Source organism: Eschrichtius robustus, chromosome 14, assembly GCF_028021215.1.
Source record: "Eschrichtius robustus isolate mEscRob2 chromosome 14, mEscRob2.pri, whole genome shotgun sequence".
Taxonomy (NCBI): Eukaryota; Metazoa; Chordata; class Mammalia; order Artiodactyla; family Eschrichtiidae; genus Eschrichtius; species Eschrichtius robustus.
The window spans coordinates 25,632,473-25,653,762 of NC_090837.1; the positions used below are offsets into that span (position 1 = coordinate 25,632,473).

General features: G+C 41.8%; 1 protein-coding gene across 1 annotated transcript in view; it reads left to right on the plus strand.

Annotated features, from left to right (window-relative positions):
• The window catches only part of LOC137776184 (sodium/glucose cotransporter 1-like), a 94,299-nt gene that overhangs the window by 23,639 nt on the left and 49,370 nt on the right, over window positions 1-21,290 (plus strand). Inside the window, 5 exon segments of the mRNA XM_068562431.1 lie at window positions 2,020-2,104; window positions 2,167-2,372; window positions 6,921-6,992; window positions 16,663-16,767; window positions 18,327-18,390. Of these exon segments, the coding sequence (XP_068418532.1) occupies window positions 2,020-2,104; window positions 2,167-2,372; window positions 6,921-6,992; window positions 16,663-16,767; window positions 18,327-18,390 (532 nt within the window).

Below are 21,290 nucleotides of genomic sequence, written 5' to 3' on the forward strand. Positions count from 1 at the left end.
GTACACTGTTGATTGGAATGTAAATTGTTGCAGCCACTATGGAAAACAGCATGGAGTTTCCTCAAAACATTAAAAATGGAACTATCCTATGATCCAATAGTCCCACTTCTGGGGATATATCCAAAGAAAATAAAATCACTATCTCAACATGATATCTACACCCTCTTGTTTATTACAGCATTATATACAGTAGCCAAGGTATGGAAACAGCCTAAGTGTCCATGGACAGATGAATGGATGCAGAAATGTGAAATCCTGCCATTTACAACAACACAGATGAACTTGGAGGACATTATGCTTAGTGAAATAAACCAGACACAGAAAGACAAATATTGCGTGATCTCACTTACATGTGAAATCTTAAAAAAACAAAACGAACAAACAAAAACCCTCCTAGTAACAGAGAGTAGAAGGGTGGTTATCAGGAGCAAAGGTGTGGAGGAAAAGGGGAGATACTGATCAAAGGGTACAAATTTCAGTTATAAGTTCAAGAGAACTAATGTGCAGCATGGTGACTATAGTCAATAATAACGTACTGTATACTTGAAATTTGCTAAGAGGGATCTCAAGCGTTCTCACTACACACACAAAAAATGGCAACTGAGGTGATTGATATGCAATTAGCTTGATTATAGTAATTATTTCACAATGTATACCTGTATCACACATTACATTGTATACCTTAAATAGACAACTTTTATTTGTCAATCATATCTCAATGAAGGTGGAAAAAAAATAACATCTGTGATTCACATTATATTTCTTTTGGACAGCACTGAACTAAACTAGGACACAGAATTCTGCTCAGGAGGCTGAGAACATAGACTTCTGACCGGCTGCAAGCCTCCTGCCTTGTGGTCAGACTGACAGCTTATTAGGAGAATCAAACGGGTTAGTACATACAAGGTACATATACATGCAAAGGGTACATCGTATCTTAATATAAATCAGGAATCAAGTCCATTCACCAAACCTCAAATTGATGTTTACTGTTTTTGTGACAATGTAAAGAACCTATAGTGGGTAAATTAGATACCATTAGCATATTATTATTTAATGTGTTTATCACTGGATTTTTTGCCTGCTTTAATCTGGTTAATTTTTTTTTTTTAAGGTTTTTTTGCCTGGCTGTGTCAGGTCTTAGTTGCGGCACGTGGGCTCTTCGTTGCAGCACGTGGGCTTCTCTCTAGTTGTGGTGCACAGGCTCCAGAGTGTGTGGGCTCTGTAATTTGCCGCACGCAGGCTCTCTAGTTGAGGCGCAAAGACTCAGTAGTTGAGGCGCGCAGGCTTAGTTGCCCTGCGGCATGTGAGAGCTTAGTTCCCTGACCAGGGATCAAACCTGCGTCCCCTGCATTGGAAGGTGGATTCTTAACCACTGGACCACCAGAGAAGTCCCTGGTTAATATATTTAGATTAGTTTTTGTTTGTTTATCTGAAGGCTCTGTTTATAGTATTTTATGACACTGTTGTAAAGTTCAACTATATCAATAAAAAACAAGTTTGGAAAGTAAAAAAAAAGAAGTAGGTCTGGCACCTAGCAAGAGCTATATAACTGTTATCTATTATTATTGTTACTAGTATTATTGACCAAGATTTCTAACAACTCAGCAGAGAAGCACACCAAGGAGAGTAAGGCTTGGCCCAGATTGAAAATTCGCACATCACCTATGAAAGACCAAAGTGCAGAAAACTGAGGAGCCTCTGTAAGCAGTGGGTCCAACCAGGGCCATGATTAGGGTGAGGCAAGCGAGGCACTTTCCTTGGCGCAAAATTTAAGGGGAGAGGCAAGGAAACTCAGGACTCGGGATACATAATATTCGAATGCAATAGTTTAATAAATCCAAGTCAATGCCCCAAACCCACAATGAACAAAATTTCGAAATGGTAAATAAAGACAGAAGGGGTATTGCTGGTTTCTTCCGCCTCAGGTTTCATGTGGTTCGTTCGTAAAGACACGGGTACTGATGCTGCTCTGGTAGCCTCGACCCAGACCCGCCCCGCGACCAGCTCTCCGTCCAGGGCAAAGCGATTCCGGCCGCAAAAGGACGGCGCTGCGCCGGGACTGGCGGTGAAGGGGCGGCCTTCGTGCAGCGGCCCCCCGAAGGCGGGAACTGAGCCGCGCGAGGCCTGCCCGGAGCTCCCAGGCTGCCCCGGGGCTCTTCCCAGGGTTCCCCGCGGCCGCGACCCCGGAGCCCCACGGAGGCCGTTGCCACTACCCGGCAGCCCGCGGCGCTCGCCCACCGGGGCGCGCCCCCTTGGGCTTCCCGTGGTATGGCTTCGCCTGGAGTGCTCAGGTCTTCACCGCCAGTAGTGCCCTGGACGTCCTGGTGATAGTTTTGTACTTCCTGTTGGTCCTGGGCATCGCGCTGTGGGTATGTGGGGCCCGGGGGGTGGGGGGGGGGGGCAGGCCTGGACACCAGGTGGGTTCGATCCTCACCTGCCTGTCACCTGGTCCCCACCTCGCATCCCTCTCGTCCCCGCCCCTGCACAGCCCTCAGCCGGGACCTCTCCACCTTTCCTGTGCCACCTGCTCCCTACCGAGAGTAAGGGCACGTCCAAGCCCATCTTCCCTCCCCACCCCACAAATAAACAGGTCAGGCTGCCAGGTGCCCGCCGCCTGGAACCCAAGCCGTGTGTAATATGGGGTCGTTGTTCTGATCGATCGTCGTGATGGTGGTGGCAATAGTGACAATTACCCATCCTTAGGCGCTAAAGTGCCTGGTCTGTGCTGAGTGCTTTAAGTGTGTCACATCCTCACAACCAGGCTGTGGATTACAGATGAGGAAACAGGTTCAAAGAGGTTAAGTAACCACAAGGGAATGATGGAGTACAGATTCGAACCTAGAGCTGCCTGATCTGACGCATGAGCGTAACCACTGCCCAGCAAGCAAGACCTCAGAGGTCACATGTAATTTAGGGCCCTAAGTGTTCACTTTGAATTTGAATTGGGCGCTTATATATTCTACTCTAGTATAAGGTTCTGTTAGTAGGGTGGCGACCGGGTCTCCTTTACTACCATCTGCCCGCTAGCACTTAACCTGTAGGCACTCACAAAGGTGTCTCGTAACTATACTCCCCAGGGCCAGGCAGTGAAAAGTCCGAGGGCAGGTAGGAAGGCTTTGGCCCGTGTCATGGTATCGCCCCTCGGCTAAGCTGTTAACCATCCGAAGCCTCTCCGCGGCCTGCTTCATAAGCAGGAGTATCTGGTGACAGCGCCACCATTCGCTAGCTAGTGGGAGAGTTCATTGTGGGCTGCCCCCACCCAGCTGAAGCTTTCATGCCCATGTGACCTTTACTTCGGGGCGCTTCACCAGGTCACAAGCAGGATCTTACTGTGCAGGATCTGGTCCTTCAAAGCAAGATCACTAGACAGTCTTTTGAGTGCTTACCATGCTATGAGTGGGCAGATAGAGTAATGGAAATATGGTCTCCATCCTCTTAAGAGAATTTCGTATCTCTCCCAACTGAAAAGAAGTCGGAGGTATTGATATTTATCCAGATCATTCAAACAAACGATTTTTTTCAAATTGGCTTCAGTTATGAGAAACATCCTTCTAGGTGGCCCAGGCCGGGCTCTGCGTAGTGGGCACTTTGGGATCCTTCCCCAGCTGCTCTCACTGAATTAGGAAGCCCCCACCCAGCTTTCTTCCGCGTCTAGTTGGGGCCTACGTGTGGCCAAGGTCTGAGGACCCCTAAGCCATCCGGCTGCTTCCAAAGGAAACCTGTTCCTTCTGTTCTTCTAGGAGCCATAAAACATGTGCTGTTATCCAGAATGCTTTGATATTTTTCCTTCTTTGTATTGTTATTTTTCCTTTGGTCCTTTTGAAAACTCGTATATTGTTTTTAATCACATGCTCACTGTAAGAAGTGAGGAGATGCATAACTGTCTAGAGGAGTTATGGTTCCTCCCTCAGCCATTCCCATCCCTCTGAGGTACTCAGGGCCTGTGTGTCCCTCCTCCCTTCTCAGTGCTTACACAGACACATAGGTAAAGGTTTTGCATTTTTGTCTTTACAGAAAATGTGATTGTATGATACACATTACCCTGCAGTTTGCTTTTTTTCTGTTACTACATGATGTGGAGTCCTTCAGGTCTATAGATAGAGATCTAGCTCATGTTTTTTTGTTTTAAATAAATTTATTTATTTTTTTATTTGTTTATTTTTGGCTGCATTGGGTCCTCATTGCTGCGCCCGGGCTTTTCTCTAGTTGTGGCGAGCAGGGGCTACTCTTTGTTGCGGTGCGCGGGCTTCTCATTTCAGTGGCTTCTCTTTGCGGAACACAGGCTCTAGGCACGTGGGCTTCAGTAGTTGTGGCACACGGGCTCAGTAGTTGTGGCTTGCGGGCTCTAGAGCTCAGGCTCAGTAGTTGTGGTGCACGGGCTTACTTGCTCCGCAGCATGTGGAATCTTCCTGGACCAGGTCTCAAACCTATGTCCCCTGCATTGGCAGACGGATTCTTAACCACTGCACCACCAGGGAAGTCCTAGCTCATATTTTTATTAGATGCACAATAGTCAAACATGTGTGTGATTCAGCTCTTCCCTACTCATTGACACTTAGATTGCTGCCAGGTGGTTGTTTTTTTAATAAGATTTTTAAAAAATATATATTTATTTATTTGTTTGTTTGTTTATTTTTGGCTGTATTGGGTCTTCGTTGCTGCTGTTGTTTTTAATGTGTTGGTACTTTTAAGCTGTGTAGCATGGATTCCCGAAATTGGAATTTCTGGGTTAGAAGGGTGTGTTTTCTTGAAACTTTAGCAGATATCACTAAATGGCAATCCCCAAAGCTTGTTGAGATTTACGTTTCTCACAAGCAGCATATGAGCACGTTCTTTCCCCAGGCCTTTACCAGCCTGGTTTGTTACTACTAATTTAATTTTTGTGGGGGGGTGTCCCAGGCTGATGAGTGAGTAGTGGTATGTTACTGCAGCTTTGATTTGCGCTTTCCAGACTCAGCCTCCTATGAGATTGACCATCTTCTTGTGAGCCTGTTGTCCTTTGATCTTCCTCTTCTGTTGAATAGCCAGTTTATGTGCCCATTTATGAATTGAGTTGTTCGACTTTGCTTTTATCACCTTGTCTGTCACTTGAGTTGCTAATATGTTTTTCCTAAACTCATTTTCTAGAGCAGTTGTTCTCAGCCTCAGCACTACTGACATTTGGGACCAGATAATTCCTTGTTGTGGGAGGTCTGTCCTGTGTATTATAGGATGCTTAGAAGTATCCCCAAGCCCTGCCCCTTCACAACCAAAACTGTCTCCAGACATTGCCACATGTCCCTTGGAGGAGTGGGGCAAAAATCACCCCTGGTCGAGAACCACTGGTCTAGACTCTGTTACTGTTGTCTCTCTGTCATCTGATATTTTTTCACTTTGAAGAAGTCTACTGTTTCTCTTTTCCTTTGCATCTAGATTTCCTGGCTTGCTTAGGAAAGTTTTTACCCACTCCAACATTGTACAAATACTATTCTAAAATTTTTTCTAATACTTTATAGGTTTTTAAAAATATTTAGGGAATTCCCTCATAGTCCAGTGGTTAGGACTCCGCGCTTTCACTGCTGAGGGCCTGGGTTCAATCCCTGGTCGGGGAGCTAAGATCCTGCAAGCTGAGTGGCGTGGCGAAAAAAAAAAAAAATTAAATGTCTAGAACATCTGGAATTTCCTTTTGCATATAATGTGATGAAGGAGTCTAGCTTTATTTTCTTTTGGTTCTTAAGCAAACCACCCTTTTCTCACTGAACAGAATTGCCCACGTTTGCACAGACGGGACTCCTGAAATCCTTCATCAGCTTCTGACCGCTGAGCCCCCACAAGGAAATCTTGGTCTTTGTTGCTGGTGCCTTGGCTCCTGCAGGATGTTAAAGGGGAAAAAACCTTACACTTTTGTTTGTTTGTTTGTTTCCTCTGTTATCAGTCTCAGCCCTGAGATCTTTGAGAAAGTGGTGGATGCACCTTCTGCCCCAGCAGCCTGGCTGCTGTGGTTGGTGGATTATTCCAGAAAGAGAGCAGGGAGGAAGGAGGAGGCAGGGATATGTGCATAACCACCTTCTTCCCAGGACCTCCTCTCTTCCTGTCTGGTTCTTTCTTTAATGGGAAGACAGAGTGATTTTATTCATCTTAGAACATTTTGTAAATTCCTTTTAAAAGTTCTAATGCACCTCTCTCTACACACCGCTGATACCTTCCTTAAGAAAGGTCAGCTCTGAACATAATGGGCTCTTGATAAATATTTAGTGAATGGATAAAATGAGACTAACTTAATGTGTCTGATTTAGAGTTGTTCTTTGGTTTAAAGCTTTATGATGTGAAGGGACTCCATTATAAGGCAGATACCCCAGATGGTGGTAATAAGTTCACTTCTCCCACAGAAACACTTTTTTGTCAACCAGTGGTCATCCATGGGTCCTGCTAGTCCTAGGCAATCCAGGAAATCCCCAAGACTATCTTTTGACCATACTGGAGTCTGGGAATCAGAGCTGGGGACCTGAGGAGAGAGCCCTTGGGTGCATTGGGAGGACTTCATAGTCTTGGCAACGAGACTGCTCTCCCGGAAGAAGCTAGGCTGGTGTTCAGCTTTGCCATTCCCAGTCAATCGACGCACTCGCTGAACCACTCATCTCCAAGACTCTGCTGGGAACCATGCACTAGTTAACTATTTGGGGAAAAAATAAAGCAATATTATTTTCACACTAGTGTAGAGAAATGGACAGGCCCATGCAATCTCATAGCTGGGAGAGGCAGTGGGCCCTCCTCTAACTCAGCAGGTAGACACCTCTGTCCTTAAAAAGAATGAAGGGGGAATGGGATCTCTGCAAAGGACATTTACCCATAAGTGAAGGTCATCTGTTTGTGAGACCTGTGTCTTTGAAGCAGTTTGGTTTCTTGGATTCCCTCCCGACACCACCCCTTTTTTTAAGGCTATATTGTCAAGCAGTCGTGGGACAGTAGAAGACTTCTTCCTGGCCAGCCGAAATCTAGCATGGTGGCAGGTGAGTATGCCTTGCATGTGCAGTCCAGTTTGGGGGCTGCGTGTGGATTCATTTATTACTTTAATTTAGATGTCTTTTACCCCCAAATAATTTGAAGTTGCTAAATCAGGAAAGTCATTTCATTAGTACTTCCCTTAACTCTTCCATTCAGCTCAGTGTAGTTCAGTAACCATTACTAGGTGCCTGGTAGTACAAGGTATTGTTCTAGGTTCTGGGACACAGATAGGACATAGTGAGTCCTGCCCTCTGGAAGCACGCAGTGTAGAGTGGGAGTCGGATGTGACTTCTTTTTTTTGTTTTTTGAATTTTATTTATTTTTATACAACAGGTTCTTATTAGTTATCTATTTTATACATGTTGGTGTATAATATGTCAATCCCAATCTCCCAATTCATCCCACCACCACCACCCTTCCCCCGCTCTCCCTCCTTGGTGTCCATACGTTTGTTCTCTACATCTGTGTCTCTATTTCTGCCTTGCAAACCAGTTCATCTGTACCATTTTTCTAGATTCCACATATATGCGTTAATATACGATATTTGTTTTTCTCTTTCTGACTTACTTCACTCTGTATGACAGTCTCTAGGTCCATCCACGTCTCTACAAATGACCCTTTTTATGGCTGAGTTCCATTGTATATATGTACCACATCTTCTTTATCCAGTCATCTGTCGATGGGCATTTAGGTTGCTTCCATGACCTGACTATTGTAAATAGTGCTGCAATGAACATTGGGGTGCATGTGTCTTTTTGAATTATGGTTTTCTCTGGGTATATGCCCAGTAGTGGGATTGCTGGGTCATATGGTAATTCTATTTTTAGTTTTTTTAAGGAACCTTCATACTGTTCTCCATAGTGGCTGTATCAGTTTACATTCCCACCAACAATGCAAGGTTTCCTTTTCTCCACACCCTCTCCAGCATTTGTTGTTTGTAGATTTTCTGATGATGCCCATTCTAACCAGTGTGAGGTGATACCTCATTGTAGTTTTGATTTGCACTTCTCTAATAATTAGTGATGTTGAGCAGCTTTTCATGTGCCTCTTGGCCATCTGTATGTCTTCTTTGGAGAAATGTCTATTTAGGTCTTCTGCCCATTTTTTGATTGGGTTGTTTTTGTTTTAATATTGAGCTGCATGAGCTGTTTATATATTTTGGAGATTAATCCTTCGTTCATTCGTTTGCAAATATTTTCTCCCACCCTGAGGGTTGTCTTTTTGTCTTGTTTATAGTTTCCTTTGCTGTGCAAAAGCTTTTAAGTTTCATTAGGTCCCATTTGTTTAGTTTTGTTTTTATTTCCATTACTCTAGGAGGTGGGTCAAAAAAGATCTTGCTGTGATTTATGTCAAAGAGTGTTCTTCCTATGTTTTCCTCTGTTTTATAGTGTCCGGTCTTACTTTTAGGTCTTTAATCCATTTTGAGTTTATTTTTGTGTATGGTGTTAGTGTTCTAATTTCACTCTTTTACATGTAACTGTCCAGTTTTCCCAGCACCACTTATTGAAGAGACTTTTCTTTTCTCCATTGTATATCCTTGCCTCCTTTGTCATAGATTAGTTGACCATAGGTGCGTGGGTTTACCTCTGGGCTTTCTATCCTGTTCCATTGGTCTATGTTTCTGTTTTTGTGCCAGTACCATATTGTCTTGATTACTGTAGCTTTGTAGTATAGTCTGAAGTCAGAGAGTCTGATTCCTCCAGCTCCATTTTTTCCCCTCAAGATTGCTTTGGCTATTCAGGGTCTTTTGTGTCTCCATACAAATTTTAAGATTTTTTTGTTCTAGTTTTGTAAAAAATGCCATTGATAATTTGATAGGGATTGCATTGAATCTGTAGACTGCTTTGGATAGTATAGTCATTTTCACAATATTGATTCTTCCAATCCACCACATGGTATATCTCTTCATCTGCTTGTGTCATCTTTGATTTCTTTCGTCAGTGTCTTATAGTTTTCTGAGTACAGGTCTTTTGCCTCCTTAGGTAGGTTTATTCCCAGGTATTTTATTCTTTTTGTTGCAGTGGTGAATGGGATTGTTTCCTTAATTTCTCTTTCTGGTCTTTCATTGTTTGTGTGTAGGAATGCAAGAGATTTCTGTGCATTAATTTTGCATCCTGCAACTTTACCAGATTCATCGATTAGCTCTAGTAGTTTTCTAGTGGCATCTTTAGGATTTTCTATGTATAGTATCATGTCATTGGCAAACAGTGACAGTTTTATTTCTTCTTTTCCAATTTGGATTCCTTTTATTTCTTTTTCTTCTCTGATTGCCATGGCTAGGACTTCCAAAACGATGTTGAATAATAGTGGTGAGAGTGGACATCCTTGTCTTGTTCCTGATCTTAGAGGAAATGCTTTCAGTTTTTCACCATTGAGAATGATGTTTGCTGTGGGTTTGTCGTATATGGCCTTTATTATGTTGAGGTAGGTTCCCTCTGTACCCACTTTTTGGAGAGTTTTTATCATAAATGGGTGTTGAATTTTGTCAAAAGTTTTTTCTGCATCTATTGAGATGATCATATGGTTTTTATTCTTCAGTTTGTTAATATGGTGTATCACATTGATTGATTTGCATATATTGAAGAATCCTTGCATCCCTGAGATAAATCCTACTTGATCATGGTGTATGATCCTTTTAATGTGTTGTTGGATTCTGTTTGCTAGTATTTTGTTGAGGATTTTTGCATCTATATTCATCAGTGATATTGGTCTGTAATTTTCTTTTTTTTTTGTAGTATCTCTGTCTGGTTTTGGTATCAGGGTGATGGTGGCCTTGTAGAATGAGTTTGGGAGTGTTCCTTCCTCTGCAATTTTTTGGAAGAGTTTGAGAAGGATGGGTGTTAGCTCCTCTCTAAATGTTTGATAGAATTCACCTGTGAAGCCATCTGGTCCTGGACTTTTGTTTGTTGGAAGATTTTTAATCACAGTTTCAATTTCATTTCTTGTGATTGGTCTGTTCATATTTTCTATTTCGTCCTGGTTCAGTCTTGGAAGGTTATACCTTTCTAAGAATTTGTCCATTTCTTCCAGGTTGTCCATTTTATTGGCATAGAGTTGCTTGTCGTAGTCTCTTATGATGCTTTGTATTTCTGCGGTGTCCGTTGTAACTTCTCCTTTTTCATTTCTAATTTTATTGATTTGAGTCCTCTCCCTCTTTTTCTTGATGAGTCCTGCTAAAGGTTTATCAATTTTGTTTATCTTCTCAAAGAACCAGCTTATAGTTTTATTGATCTTTGCTGTTGTTTTCTTTGTTCCTATTTCATTTATTTCTGCTCTGATCTTTATGATTTCTTTCCTTCTACTAACTTTGGGTTTTGTTTGTTCTTCTTTCTCTAGTTCCTTTAGGTGTAAGGTTAGATGGTTTATTTGAGATTTTCCTTGTTTCTTGAGGTAGGATTGTATTGGTATAAACTTCCCTCTTAGAACTGCTTTTGCTGCATTCCACAGGGTTTGGATTGTCGTGTTTTCATTGTCATTTGTCTCTAGGTAGTTTTTGACTTCCTCTTTGATTTCTTCAGTGATCTCTTGGTTATTTAGTAACGTATTGTTTAGCCTCCATGTGTTTGTGTTTTTTATGTTTTTTTCCCTGTAATTGATTTCTAATCTCATAGCGTTGTGGTCAGAAAAGATGCTTGATATGATTTCAATTTTCTTAAGTTTACTGAGGCTTGATTTGTGACCCAAGATGTGATCTATCCTGGAGAATGTTCCATGTGCACTTGAGAAGAAAGTGTAATCTGCTGTTTTCGGGTGGAATGTCCTATAAATATCAGTGAAATCTCTCTGGTCTATTGTGTCATTTAAAGCTTGTGTTTCCTTATTAATTTTCTGTCTGGATGATCTGTCCATTGGTGTAAGTGAGGTGTTAAAGTCCCCCACTATTACTGTGTTACTGTCAATTTCCTCTTTTGTAGCTGTTAGCATTTGCATTTGCCTTATGTATTGAGGTGCTCCTATGTTGGGAGCATATATATTTATAATTGTTATATCATCTTCTTGGATTGATCCCTTGATCATTATGTAGTGTCCTTCCTTGTCTCTTGTAACATTCTTTATTTTAAAGTCTATTTTATCTGATATGAGTATTGCTACTCCAGCTTTCTTTTGATTTCCATTTGCATGGAATATCTTTTTCCATCCCCTCACTTTCAGTCTGTATGTGTCCCTAGGTCTAAAGTGGGTCTCTTGTAGACAGCATATATATGGGTCTTGTTTTTGTATCCATTCAGCAAGCCTGTGTCCTTTGGTTGGGGCATTTAATGCATTCACATTTAAGGTAATTATCAATATGTATGTTCCTATTGCCATTTTCTTAATTGTTTTGGGTTTGTTTTTGTAGGTCCTTTTCTTCTCTTGTGTTTCCCACTTAGAGAAGTTCCTTTAGCATTTGTTGTAGAGCTGGTTTGGTGGTGCTGAATTCTCTTAGTTTTGCTTGTCTGTAAAGCTTTTGATTTCTCCATCAAATCTGAATGAGATCCTTGCCAGGTAGAGTAATCTTGGTTGTGGTTTCTTCCCTTTCATCACTTTAAATATATCGTGCCACTCCCTTCTGACTTGTAGAGTTTCTGCTGAGAAATCAGCTGTTAACCTTATGGGAGTTCCCTTGTATGTTATTTGTCGTTTTTCCCTTGTTGCTTTTAATAATTTTTCTTTGTCTTTAATTCTTGACAATTTGATTACTATGTGTCTTGGTGTGTTTCTCCTTGGGTTTATCCTTCCTGGGACTCTCTGCACTTCCTGGACTTGGGTGGCTATTTCCTTTCCCATGTTAGGGACGTTTTTGACTATAATCTCTTCAAATATTTTCTCTGGTCCTTTCTCTCTCTCTTCTCCTTCTGGGACCCCTCTAATGCAAATGTTATTGCATTTAATGTTGTCCCAGAGGTCTCTTAGGCTGTCTTCATTTCTTTTCATTCTTTTTTCTTTATTATGTTTTGCGGCAGTGAATTCCACCATTCTGTCTTCCAGCTCACTTGATATGATCCATTCTTCTGCCTCAGTTATTCTGCTATTGATTCCTTCTAGTGTATTTTTCATTTCATTTATTATATTGTTCATCTCTGTTTGTTTGTTCTCTCATTCTTCTAGTTGTTTGTTCTTTAATTCTTCTAGGTCTTTGAATTTTTTTTAATTAAAAAAATAATTTATTTATTTATGGCTACGTTGGGTCTTCATTGCTGCACGTGGGCTTTCTCTACTTGCAGCAAACGGGGGCTACTCTTCATTGCAGTGCATGGGCTTCTCATCGCGGTGGCTTCTCTTGTTGTGGAGCACGGGCTCTAGGCACGCGGGCTTCAGTAGTTGTGGCTCCGGACTCTAGAGCGCAGGCTCAGTAGTTGTGGCACACGGGCTTAGTTGTTCTGCGGCACGTGGGATCTTCCCAGACCAGGGAATGAACCTGTTTCCCCTGCATTGGCAGGCAGATTCTTATCCACTGCGCCACCAAGGAAACCCTCTTCTAGGTCTTTTTTAAACATTTCTTGCATCTTCTCGATCTTTGCCTGCATTCTTTTTCCAAGGTCCAGGATCATCTTCACTATCATTATTCTAAATTATTTTTCTGGAAGGTTGCCTATCTCCACTTCACTTAATTGTTTTTCTGGGGTTTTATCTTGTTCCTTCATCTGGTACATCATCCTCTGCCATTTCATTTTGTCTATCTTTCTGTGAATGTGTTTTTTGTTCCACAGGCTGCAGGATTTTAGTTCTTCTTGCTTCTGCTGTCTGCCCTCTGGTGGATGAGGTTATCTAAGAGGCTTGTGCAAGCTTCCTGATGGGAGGGACTGGTGGTGGGTAGAGCTGGGTGTTGCTCTAGTGGGCAGAGCTCAGTAAAACTTTAATCTGCTTGTCTGCTGATGGGTGGGGCTGAGTTCCCTCCCTGGTGGTTGTTTGGCCTGAGGCAACCCAGCACTGGAGGCTACAGGCTCTTTGGTGGGGCTAATGGCGGACTCCAAGAGGGCTCACGCCAAGGAGTACTTCCCAGAACTTATGCTGTCAGTGTCCTTGTCCCCAGGGTGAGCCACAGCTTCCCCCCACCTCTGCAGGAAACCCTCCAACACTAGCAGGTAGGTCTGGTTCAGTCTCCTGTGGGGTCACTGCTCCTTCCCCCTGGGTCTTGATGTGCACACTACTTTGTGTGTGTCCTCCAAGAGTGGAGTCTCTGTTTCCCTCAGTCCTGTCAAAGTTCTGCAATCAAATCCTGCTAGACTTCAAAGTCTGATTCTCTGGGAATTCCTCCTCCCGTTGCCAGACCCCTAGGTTGGGAAGCCTGACCTGAGCCTCAGAACCTTCACTCCAGTGGGCGGGCTTCTGTGGTATAATTGTTCTCTAGTTTGTGAGTCACACACCCAGCGGTTATGGGATTTGATTTTATCATGATTGAGCCCCTCCTACCGTCTCATTGCGGCTTCTCCTTTGTCTTTGGATATGTGGTATCTTTTTTGGTGAGTTCCCGTGTCTTCCTGTTGATGATTGTTCAGCAGTTAGTTGTGATTCCAGTGCTCTTGCAAGAGGGAGTGAGCACATGTCCTTCTACTCCTCCATCTTGAACCAATCCTGGATGTGACTTCTTTTTACACTATTAGAATTATTGCTTAGTGAACAAACTGTATTATGGTATTGATAAAGGAAATGGAAATAAAAGAGTAATTTTGCCACTTCAACTTTCTTTCTTTTATACTTTTATTCAGTCAGCAAATATCCAATTGGTATGAGTTGCTCTTGTCTGGGCCCTCCACGTGGCTTATTCATGTGGTCGGTGCTCAGGCCTCCTCTTACCTGGCTTGGCGGTGGTGAAACTGAAACTCAGTCCTCCCTCCCACCCCACGTTGCCGCCTGGCTCTCCTCCTTTCCTGCTGCTTCACCAGCCACTCGTTCGAGGTCCCCCTGGCTGGTTCTTTCCCATCTCCCTGGCTGCTGAATGCTGGACCTCCCCAGGGCCAGACCCTGGTGTCTCCTTTCCAGTTACACTGACATGCCTGGCGACATGCCATTAAAGACAACTTGCTAGAATAGTAGCAAGTCCCAGCTCTCTCCCTCAACTCCAGTCCTGTGTATCCCGCTGCCCATTTGACACCTGACTCGAAAGGTCTGTCAGGTCTTGCACATGGAACATGCATTCTGCACATCTTCTACTCCTGCCATCTTCCCTGTCCCTGAACGACAACTCCATCCTTCTAGTTGCTCAGGTTGACACCCATGGAGTCGTGTTAGACTCTTTATTCTCTCTCACCCCAACTTCCAATCCATCAGGAAGTCCTGGGACTCGATTTAAAAAACAGATTTGAAATCCGACCCCTTCTCATCAGTGCCTCCAGGCCCATGCTGCCGTCACCCTCACGTGGATTGATTGTAACAGCCTCTTCTCTCGGCGCCCTCCTTGCACTTGTGCTCCTCCACGTCCAACCTCAACAAAGCAGCTGAAGGGTCAGACCATGTCACCTGACTGCTTAAAACCCTCTGGGGGCTCCCATGTCACCCAGAATGAAAGCCCAGCCTATGTTAGGCCACAGATGATCTGCACCTCCTTACCTCTGCGACCTTGAACAATTTAGCCATGCTCCTGCCTCAGGGCCATTGCCCCTGCTGCTCCCTCTGCTTGGAGGCTCTCTGCTCTCACAGGTACCCCTGGCTTGCCCCTCACCCCTCCTCACAGAAAGTCGGCCCTGCCCACTCTACTGCACAGCACTTCCTGCCTGCTTTCTTTTTTTTTTTTTTTTAATTGGGGTATAGTTGTTTTACAATGTTGTGTTAGTTTCTACTGTACAGCGAGGTGAAGTAGAGTTCCCTGTGCTATACAGCAGGTTCTCATTAGTTATCTATTTTATACATATTAGTGTATATTTGTCAATCCCAATCTCCCAGTTCATCCCACCGCCCCTTTCCCCCCTTGGTGCCCGTACGTTTGTTCTCTACGTCTGTGTCTCTATTTCTGCCTTGCAAACCGGTTCATCTGTACCATTTTTCCAGATTCCACATTTATGTGTTAATATATGATATTTGTTTTTCTCTTTCTGACTTCACTCTGTATGACAGTCTCTAGGTCCATCCACATCTCTACAAATGGCCCAATTTCGTTTCTTTTTATGGCTGAGTAATATTCCATTATATATATGTACCATGTCTTTTTTATCCATTCGTCTGTCGATGGACATTTAGGTTGCTTCCGTGCCTGCCTGCTTTCTAACCTTTCTTCTTCTCTGTAGGACTTTACTATTTATCACTGTCTATTGTGCTATAAAATAATCCCCTAATTTATCTTGTTCATCCTCTTCTTCCTAAGAGAATGTTAGCTTCATGAGGGCAGGGATTTATCTGTTTTACTCACTGATGTATTCCTAGTATGTACAACACTGTCTGACACATAGTTGGCAGTGGACATTTATTAATAGTTACTGAATTAATGAAGGTACATTTAATGTACTAATGTCTTCCTAGGTCTATATAAACATAGGTAGGTAGATAGAGATATTTTATATTTATACACAGTTGTATAGTGTTATATCATATGGACATTCCACCATTTATATAACATATTATTGGGCAATTTAGATTGTATATAGTTTTTCATTATTATGATAAAGGTAGCAAACATTCCTAATAGTAAAAATAACTGCTTGAGTAATTATTATGTGCCTCTTCCAAGATTTTTTTTGCCTTATATTTGTTGGTGCTACGATATTTGGGTGCCTGTATGTTCTCAGTTATGTCTTACTAGTGCATTTTATGTTTCATGGTTTAAAAACAAAAAACAAAACCTCTGTCATATTTAATGCTTTTGATATTGAATGCTACTTTATCTTATGTTAATATCGTCAATGCTGTGTTTTTTGTTTGTTTTTATCTAAAAGGCTTTGTTATTTTTAGTCTCTCTTAATAATTTGGTTTTAAGTGTATCTTGTGTCAAATGTAGCACAGTATTTGGATTTGGATTTTGAACGGAGTGGCTATCTCTACTCAATTAAAATTGGTTTAGGAGGGATTTTGTTCATTTTAAATGCCTCTGGGATTTTTTATTTTGAAAGTAACATATGCTGGTTGTAAAAAAAAAAAAAGTTACAATCCAAGTATGGAACTTGAAATTTTCTTACCATTCCATTTCTATAACCATGATTCCAGTCCCCAGAAGTATTTTTATATATATACTACCAGAATCACTCCCATCTATATATAAACATACATGTGCACAAGTGTAATATGCACACACAAAATTTTAATGAGATTATATTATCAATATTGTTTACGTTATTTTTTATCATTTAATAGAGTTCCTTTATTCTTTCTGTATGCTACATTGTATTTCATCATATTCATGTACCTTAGTATTTTAACCATTCTCTTATAATCAGTTAGATTGTTAATATTTTTAAATTACTTCAAACAGTGATGAAATTACACTCCTGCTAATATTTCTGCAGTTGCAAGTAAGTCAGTGGAGCATGTGGAGGGTGGCAACATAAGAATGCAGTAATACTTTTTTCCCTTCATCCCTTTTTACTTGGCTTCTAATTTATGGTTAGGGTTTGTATAGAAAAAATATGAATGGGAATTCTGCCCAGGGTATAATCCCTTTTGAGGAAATGTATTGATAAAATTCAGGTTGAGTTTATATTTGTGAAAATTAGTTTTTGAAATTGGACTAAAAGTTCTGATCTGTAATTGTCTTTTGATTTTCAGATAGGTGCTTTTCTTTTTGCCTCGAACATTGGCACTGGGCACTTTATGGGCCTGGCTGGAAAGGGGGTGTCTTCAGGGATTGCTGTTGGGGCCTTCGAGTGGAATGTAAGTAGTGCCTGCTGTAGCAGCTAACCTCCACCTTTATCATTGTCCAAATGAAACATAAAAACTTGCTTTCAACCCTGAGTAAATATTAAAGACTCCTTGAGAAGTCATGGAAGAAAGGAACCAAGTCTGATTTCTCAACAAGATTGTGCTAGTTTTCATTCTTCTTAGTAAAGTAATGAAGAGATAGAGAATGTTTACATTCCAAGGACCATAGGAATACAGTTAGGAGACTAGTCAGGTAGGGAAAAGATCATATTAACACTTAAATATATATGTATGTAAACATATACATACATACACATATATATGTGTGTGTGTACATAGACATACAGATATATGTGTTTATATGTGTGTGTGTATTTATCGGTATGTACACATTTGCAGTATGCAGTTGACCCTTGAAAAACATGCATTTAAACCGTGCACGTCCGGTTACATGCAGATTTTTTTCAATAAATATAGTACTTGTATTTTCATTTCACAGATCTTTAAATTGACTAAGTGTGGGGAAAAGTTTGTGTTCAATTAGAGATCACAATATGTGGAATCAAAAGAACTAGGGTTTGAGTCCTGATTCTGTCCAGATTGTTTCAGCTTCCTGCCCTTGGATGAGTCATTTATCAATTCCTTTGTTTTTGAGACAGATTTAGCTTGACTACATGGGGGTTGGCACCCCTAACCCCCACATTGTTCACGGGTCAACTGTATACTGAGAATAGGTTCAACTGAGTTCTTTGAGATATTCAGCTGGTTACTACAAAACTCCTAACTGATCGCCTATGAATACCAGGTTTCAACTATAAAACTTATAAAATGGATTATTTATCTAATCTGTGGAATATATTTGTTGTAGGACATAGAATTTGTTCACCTAAATTAATATAAGTGAATTCATGTGTCTTGGGTTAATTAACCTATCTCTATATAAATCACCTGGCCCTTTTTTTTTTTTTTGATAAATCAGAAAGCTCCCTACTTTCTGGGTCTCATCTTTTCCTCTGGTAGACTACAGAAATAAACAATACTTCTAACAAAGTTAATTCCAGACCTGATAAGGAGCCCTGGTCTTTACCACCATTTAGTTCTCAGAATTCATTCACATCTCCTTCGTATATTCAACTTACCCCTTCTTTGTAAAGAAAGCCAGAGCCAAATGCATTACTTAATTTCGATAACTTGTGTAAATTTTAGTATAGTTTCTCCACCATTTCTCTGAATGGTTTCTGATTTTTTTTTTTTTTACTATCTTTTTTGTTTAATTATAAGCCACCTTCGTTTCTATCTGGAAGTAGGCAAACAATAAATTTTAATAAATATCTTGAAAATTGGCTCAGTTAACCCCCCCTAAATTAAGAATGCACCCCTTTATAGGCAAAGATCAAGTGCCTATAAGTTAAGTTTGTTGTACTGGAAGGCTTATGCTTGGGCTGCTATTTGCAAGGTCCCCAGTAATGATACATTTATTGGGCTCAAAACAGTAACTGAGCTTGCATCTCATTTAAGAGCTTAGCCTAGGTGGGACCCTGATTTAATTGCTCTTCTTTTCTTGGTTTCAGGCTCCATTTATGCTCTGTGTTCTTGGTTGGGTATTTTCTCCCATTTACATTAAGGCTGGGATGAGTATCCATTACCAGTTACTCTTTTCTCTACAATATTTTTTCTTACAAATATTGCATATGTACATAAAAACATCCTAGAGGGGGCTTCCCTGGTGGCGCAGTGGTTAAGAATCCGCCTGCCAATGCAGAGGACATGGGTTCGAGCCCTGGTCCAGGAGGATCCCACATGCCGCGGAGCACCTGAGCCCGTGCGCCACAACTGCTGAGCTTGTGCTATTGAGCCTGCATGCTGCGGCTGCTGAAGCCTGCGCACCTAGAGCCTGTGCTCCTCAACAGGAGGGGCCGCCACAATCAGAAGCCTGCTCACCGCAGCGGAGAGTGGCCCCCGCTCGCCACAGCTAGAGAAAGCCCGCACGCAACAACCAAGACCCAACGCAGCCAAAAATAAATAAATTAATTAAATTTAATTAAATTTTAAAAAAAGACATCCTAGAGGACAAGTTAAACTTCTCAGTGTTCTGATCCTTGTACTGATTTCCCTAAATCCTAAGAAATGTCTGAAATAACAGCATTCTGACTGGTAAACAGAAGCCAGTAACCGCCTACTGTTTCACTCTGGACCTTACTCAAGAGTTCACCTCTTAAGGCTTTTATAGAAAACATTTTAAAACTTTGTTAAAAAATAAGACCTAAATTAAGAGAACAATTCTGTTAATGATTGGAAGACAACAACCTAAAAATGTTAGTTCCCCCTAAACCCAGAAGAAGATGTTTGAGGAACTTGACAGGCTGACTCTAAAATGTATGTAGGAGATAAGGGGACAAAGATGTCAGTGCCTGGCTGAGAGAGAACAAAGAAGAGACCGTCCAGGCCTAGCATCCACAGGGATACATGGCATGATGTCACCAACATGGCAGAATAAGTGTGTTCTGTCAAAGAACTCCAGTTTAGACTGTCACCCACAGGCGAGAGGGCCTTTGTGGAAGTACAGGAGTCATGCTGTTGGAAAAAAAAATACCCACAACTGGATGCATTGAAGAGGGTGAGAGGGACAGGTTCACTTTACCCATGTCACCGCTCCCCCGAGGTAGCACAGCTCAGTGCCAAGAGAGACCTTCTTAGCCTGAGATTTGTCCCATGGGGGAGAGTGACAGCGTGTGAGTGCCCAGCTACTCTAGCTGCGCAGACTGCTGCCAAAAAGACTAACTTCTTTCTCACTCCATCTAGAATATTCAGGTGTGCTGTATGTCCAGGGGGCGGGGAGTGGCTGGGAGAGCAGCACTCAGGGCTCTCAGATGGCATCAAAGGAACACAAATCCTACTAACCCCCTTGCAAACTCTATCAGGAAACCTGCCAGTAAGCCGCTGGGGGCTCTTCACCTGCAGATCTCCCCAGCTGGCCCGCAGACACCCCAACATTCTGCATGCCTCACCCACATATGCCTCCACCTTGTGGCCAGCTCCCTTAGCTTACCTCCAACTGTGGCAGTGTTGATTCCTGGCATAAAGCTAGTGAGCACACGTAGAAAGCCAGCCTGACCCTGTGGGATTGGGAAAGCACACAGACGAGCATTCAGCACCACCCTCAGTAAGGCAAGCAAACTGGAGGCTGTCAGCACTCAGCCTGGCTTTGTAGGAACAAGGAAGACATGTGAAGCAGGTGTATCCAAGGAAAGGTCTGAGAAAGCTTCAGAATCCCTAGCAGGACTGATGGAAGGTATTTCTCTCCAAAAACCAGTCAGTAAAAACTGGAGGCGGTGACTGCTTCCTCAAATGCAGAAACAGCAACACAAGACTTCAAGGAACTTGAAAAATCAAGGAAACATGACACCACCAAAGGAACACAATAATTTTCCAGTAACCAACTCCAAAGATTTGCCTGATAAAAAGTTCAAGACAGTTGTTTGAAGGAAGCTCAGTGAGCTACAAGAAAACACAGGACAACTCAGCAAAATAAGGAAAACAATATGTGAAGGAAATGAGAGGTTTAACAGAGAGATATGAATCCTAACCAAACAAATTCTGGAGCTGAAGATTACAGTGAGTGAAATGAAAAATGCAACTGAGGACGTCAACAGCAGGCTTGGCAAAGCAGAAGAAAGATTCTGTGAACTCAATGATAGGTCATTTGAAATTACCCAGTCAGAGGAGAACAAAGGAAAAAGAATGAAAAAGAGTGAAGAAAGCCTATGTGAGCTATGGGACACCATTAAAAGAAACAATCTACACATTACTGGCATCCCAGAAGGAGAAGAGAGGGAGAAGCAGGCAGAAAGCTTATTTAAAATGGAGAACTTCCCAAATCTGAGGAGAGATTTAGATATCCAAGATGACAAAACTCATTGGTTCCCCCCCAGGTTTTAAGCCCAAACTATCTTCACCAAGACACATTATAACAAAACTGTGTGAAATCAAAGACAGAGAGGAAATTTTAAAAGCAGGAAAAGAAAAAAAATTCCTCACCTATAAGGGAACCCCCATAAGGCTATCAGCGGATTTCTCAGCAGAATGCTTGCAGGACAGGAGACAGTGGGATGATGTATTCAAAGTGGTAAAAGAAAAAGACTGCCAACCAAGAATACTTTATCTGGCAGAGTTGGTCTTCAGAAATGAAAGAGAAAAAAAGACTTTCTCAGACAAACCAAAGCTGGGGGAGTTCATCACCACTAGAGCTGCCTTATAAGAAATGGTGGAAGGAGTCTTCAAGCTGAAATGAAAGGATGCTAATTAGTAACATGAAAACATAGTAAGTAGATAGTCAAAATCAGACTACTCAAATACAGTAAGATGGTGGTACATTAACCACTTAACTCTAAATGTTAAAGGACAAAAGTATTTTTAAAAAACCATAGCTACAATTATTTGTTAACAGATACATAATATAAAAAGAGGTAAATTGTGATATCAAAAACATAAAATGTCAGGCGGGAAGTAAAAGGGTAGAGTTTTCATATGCATTC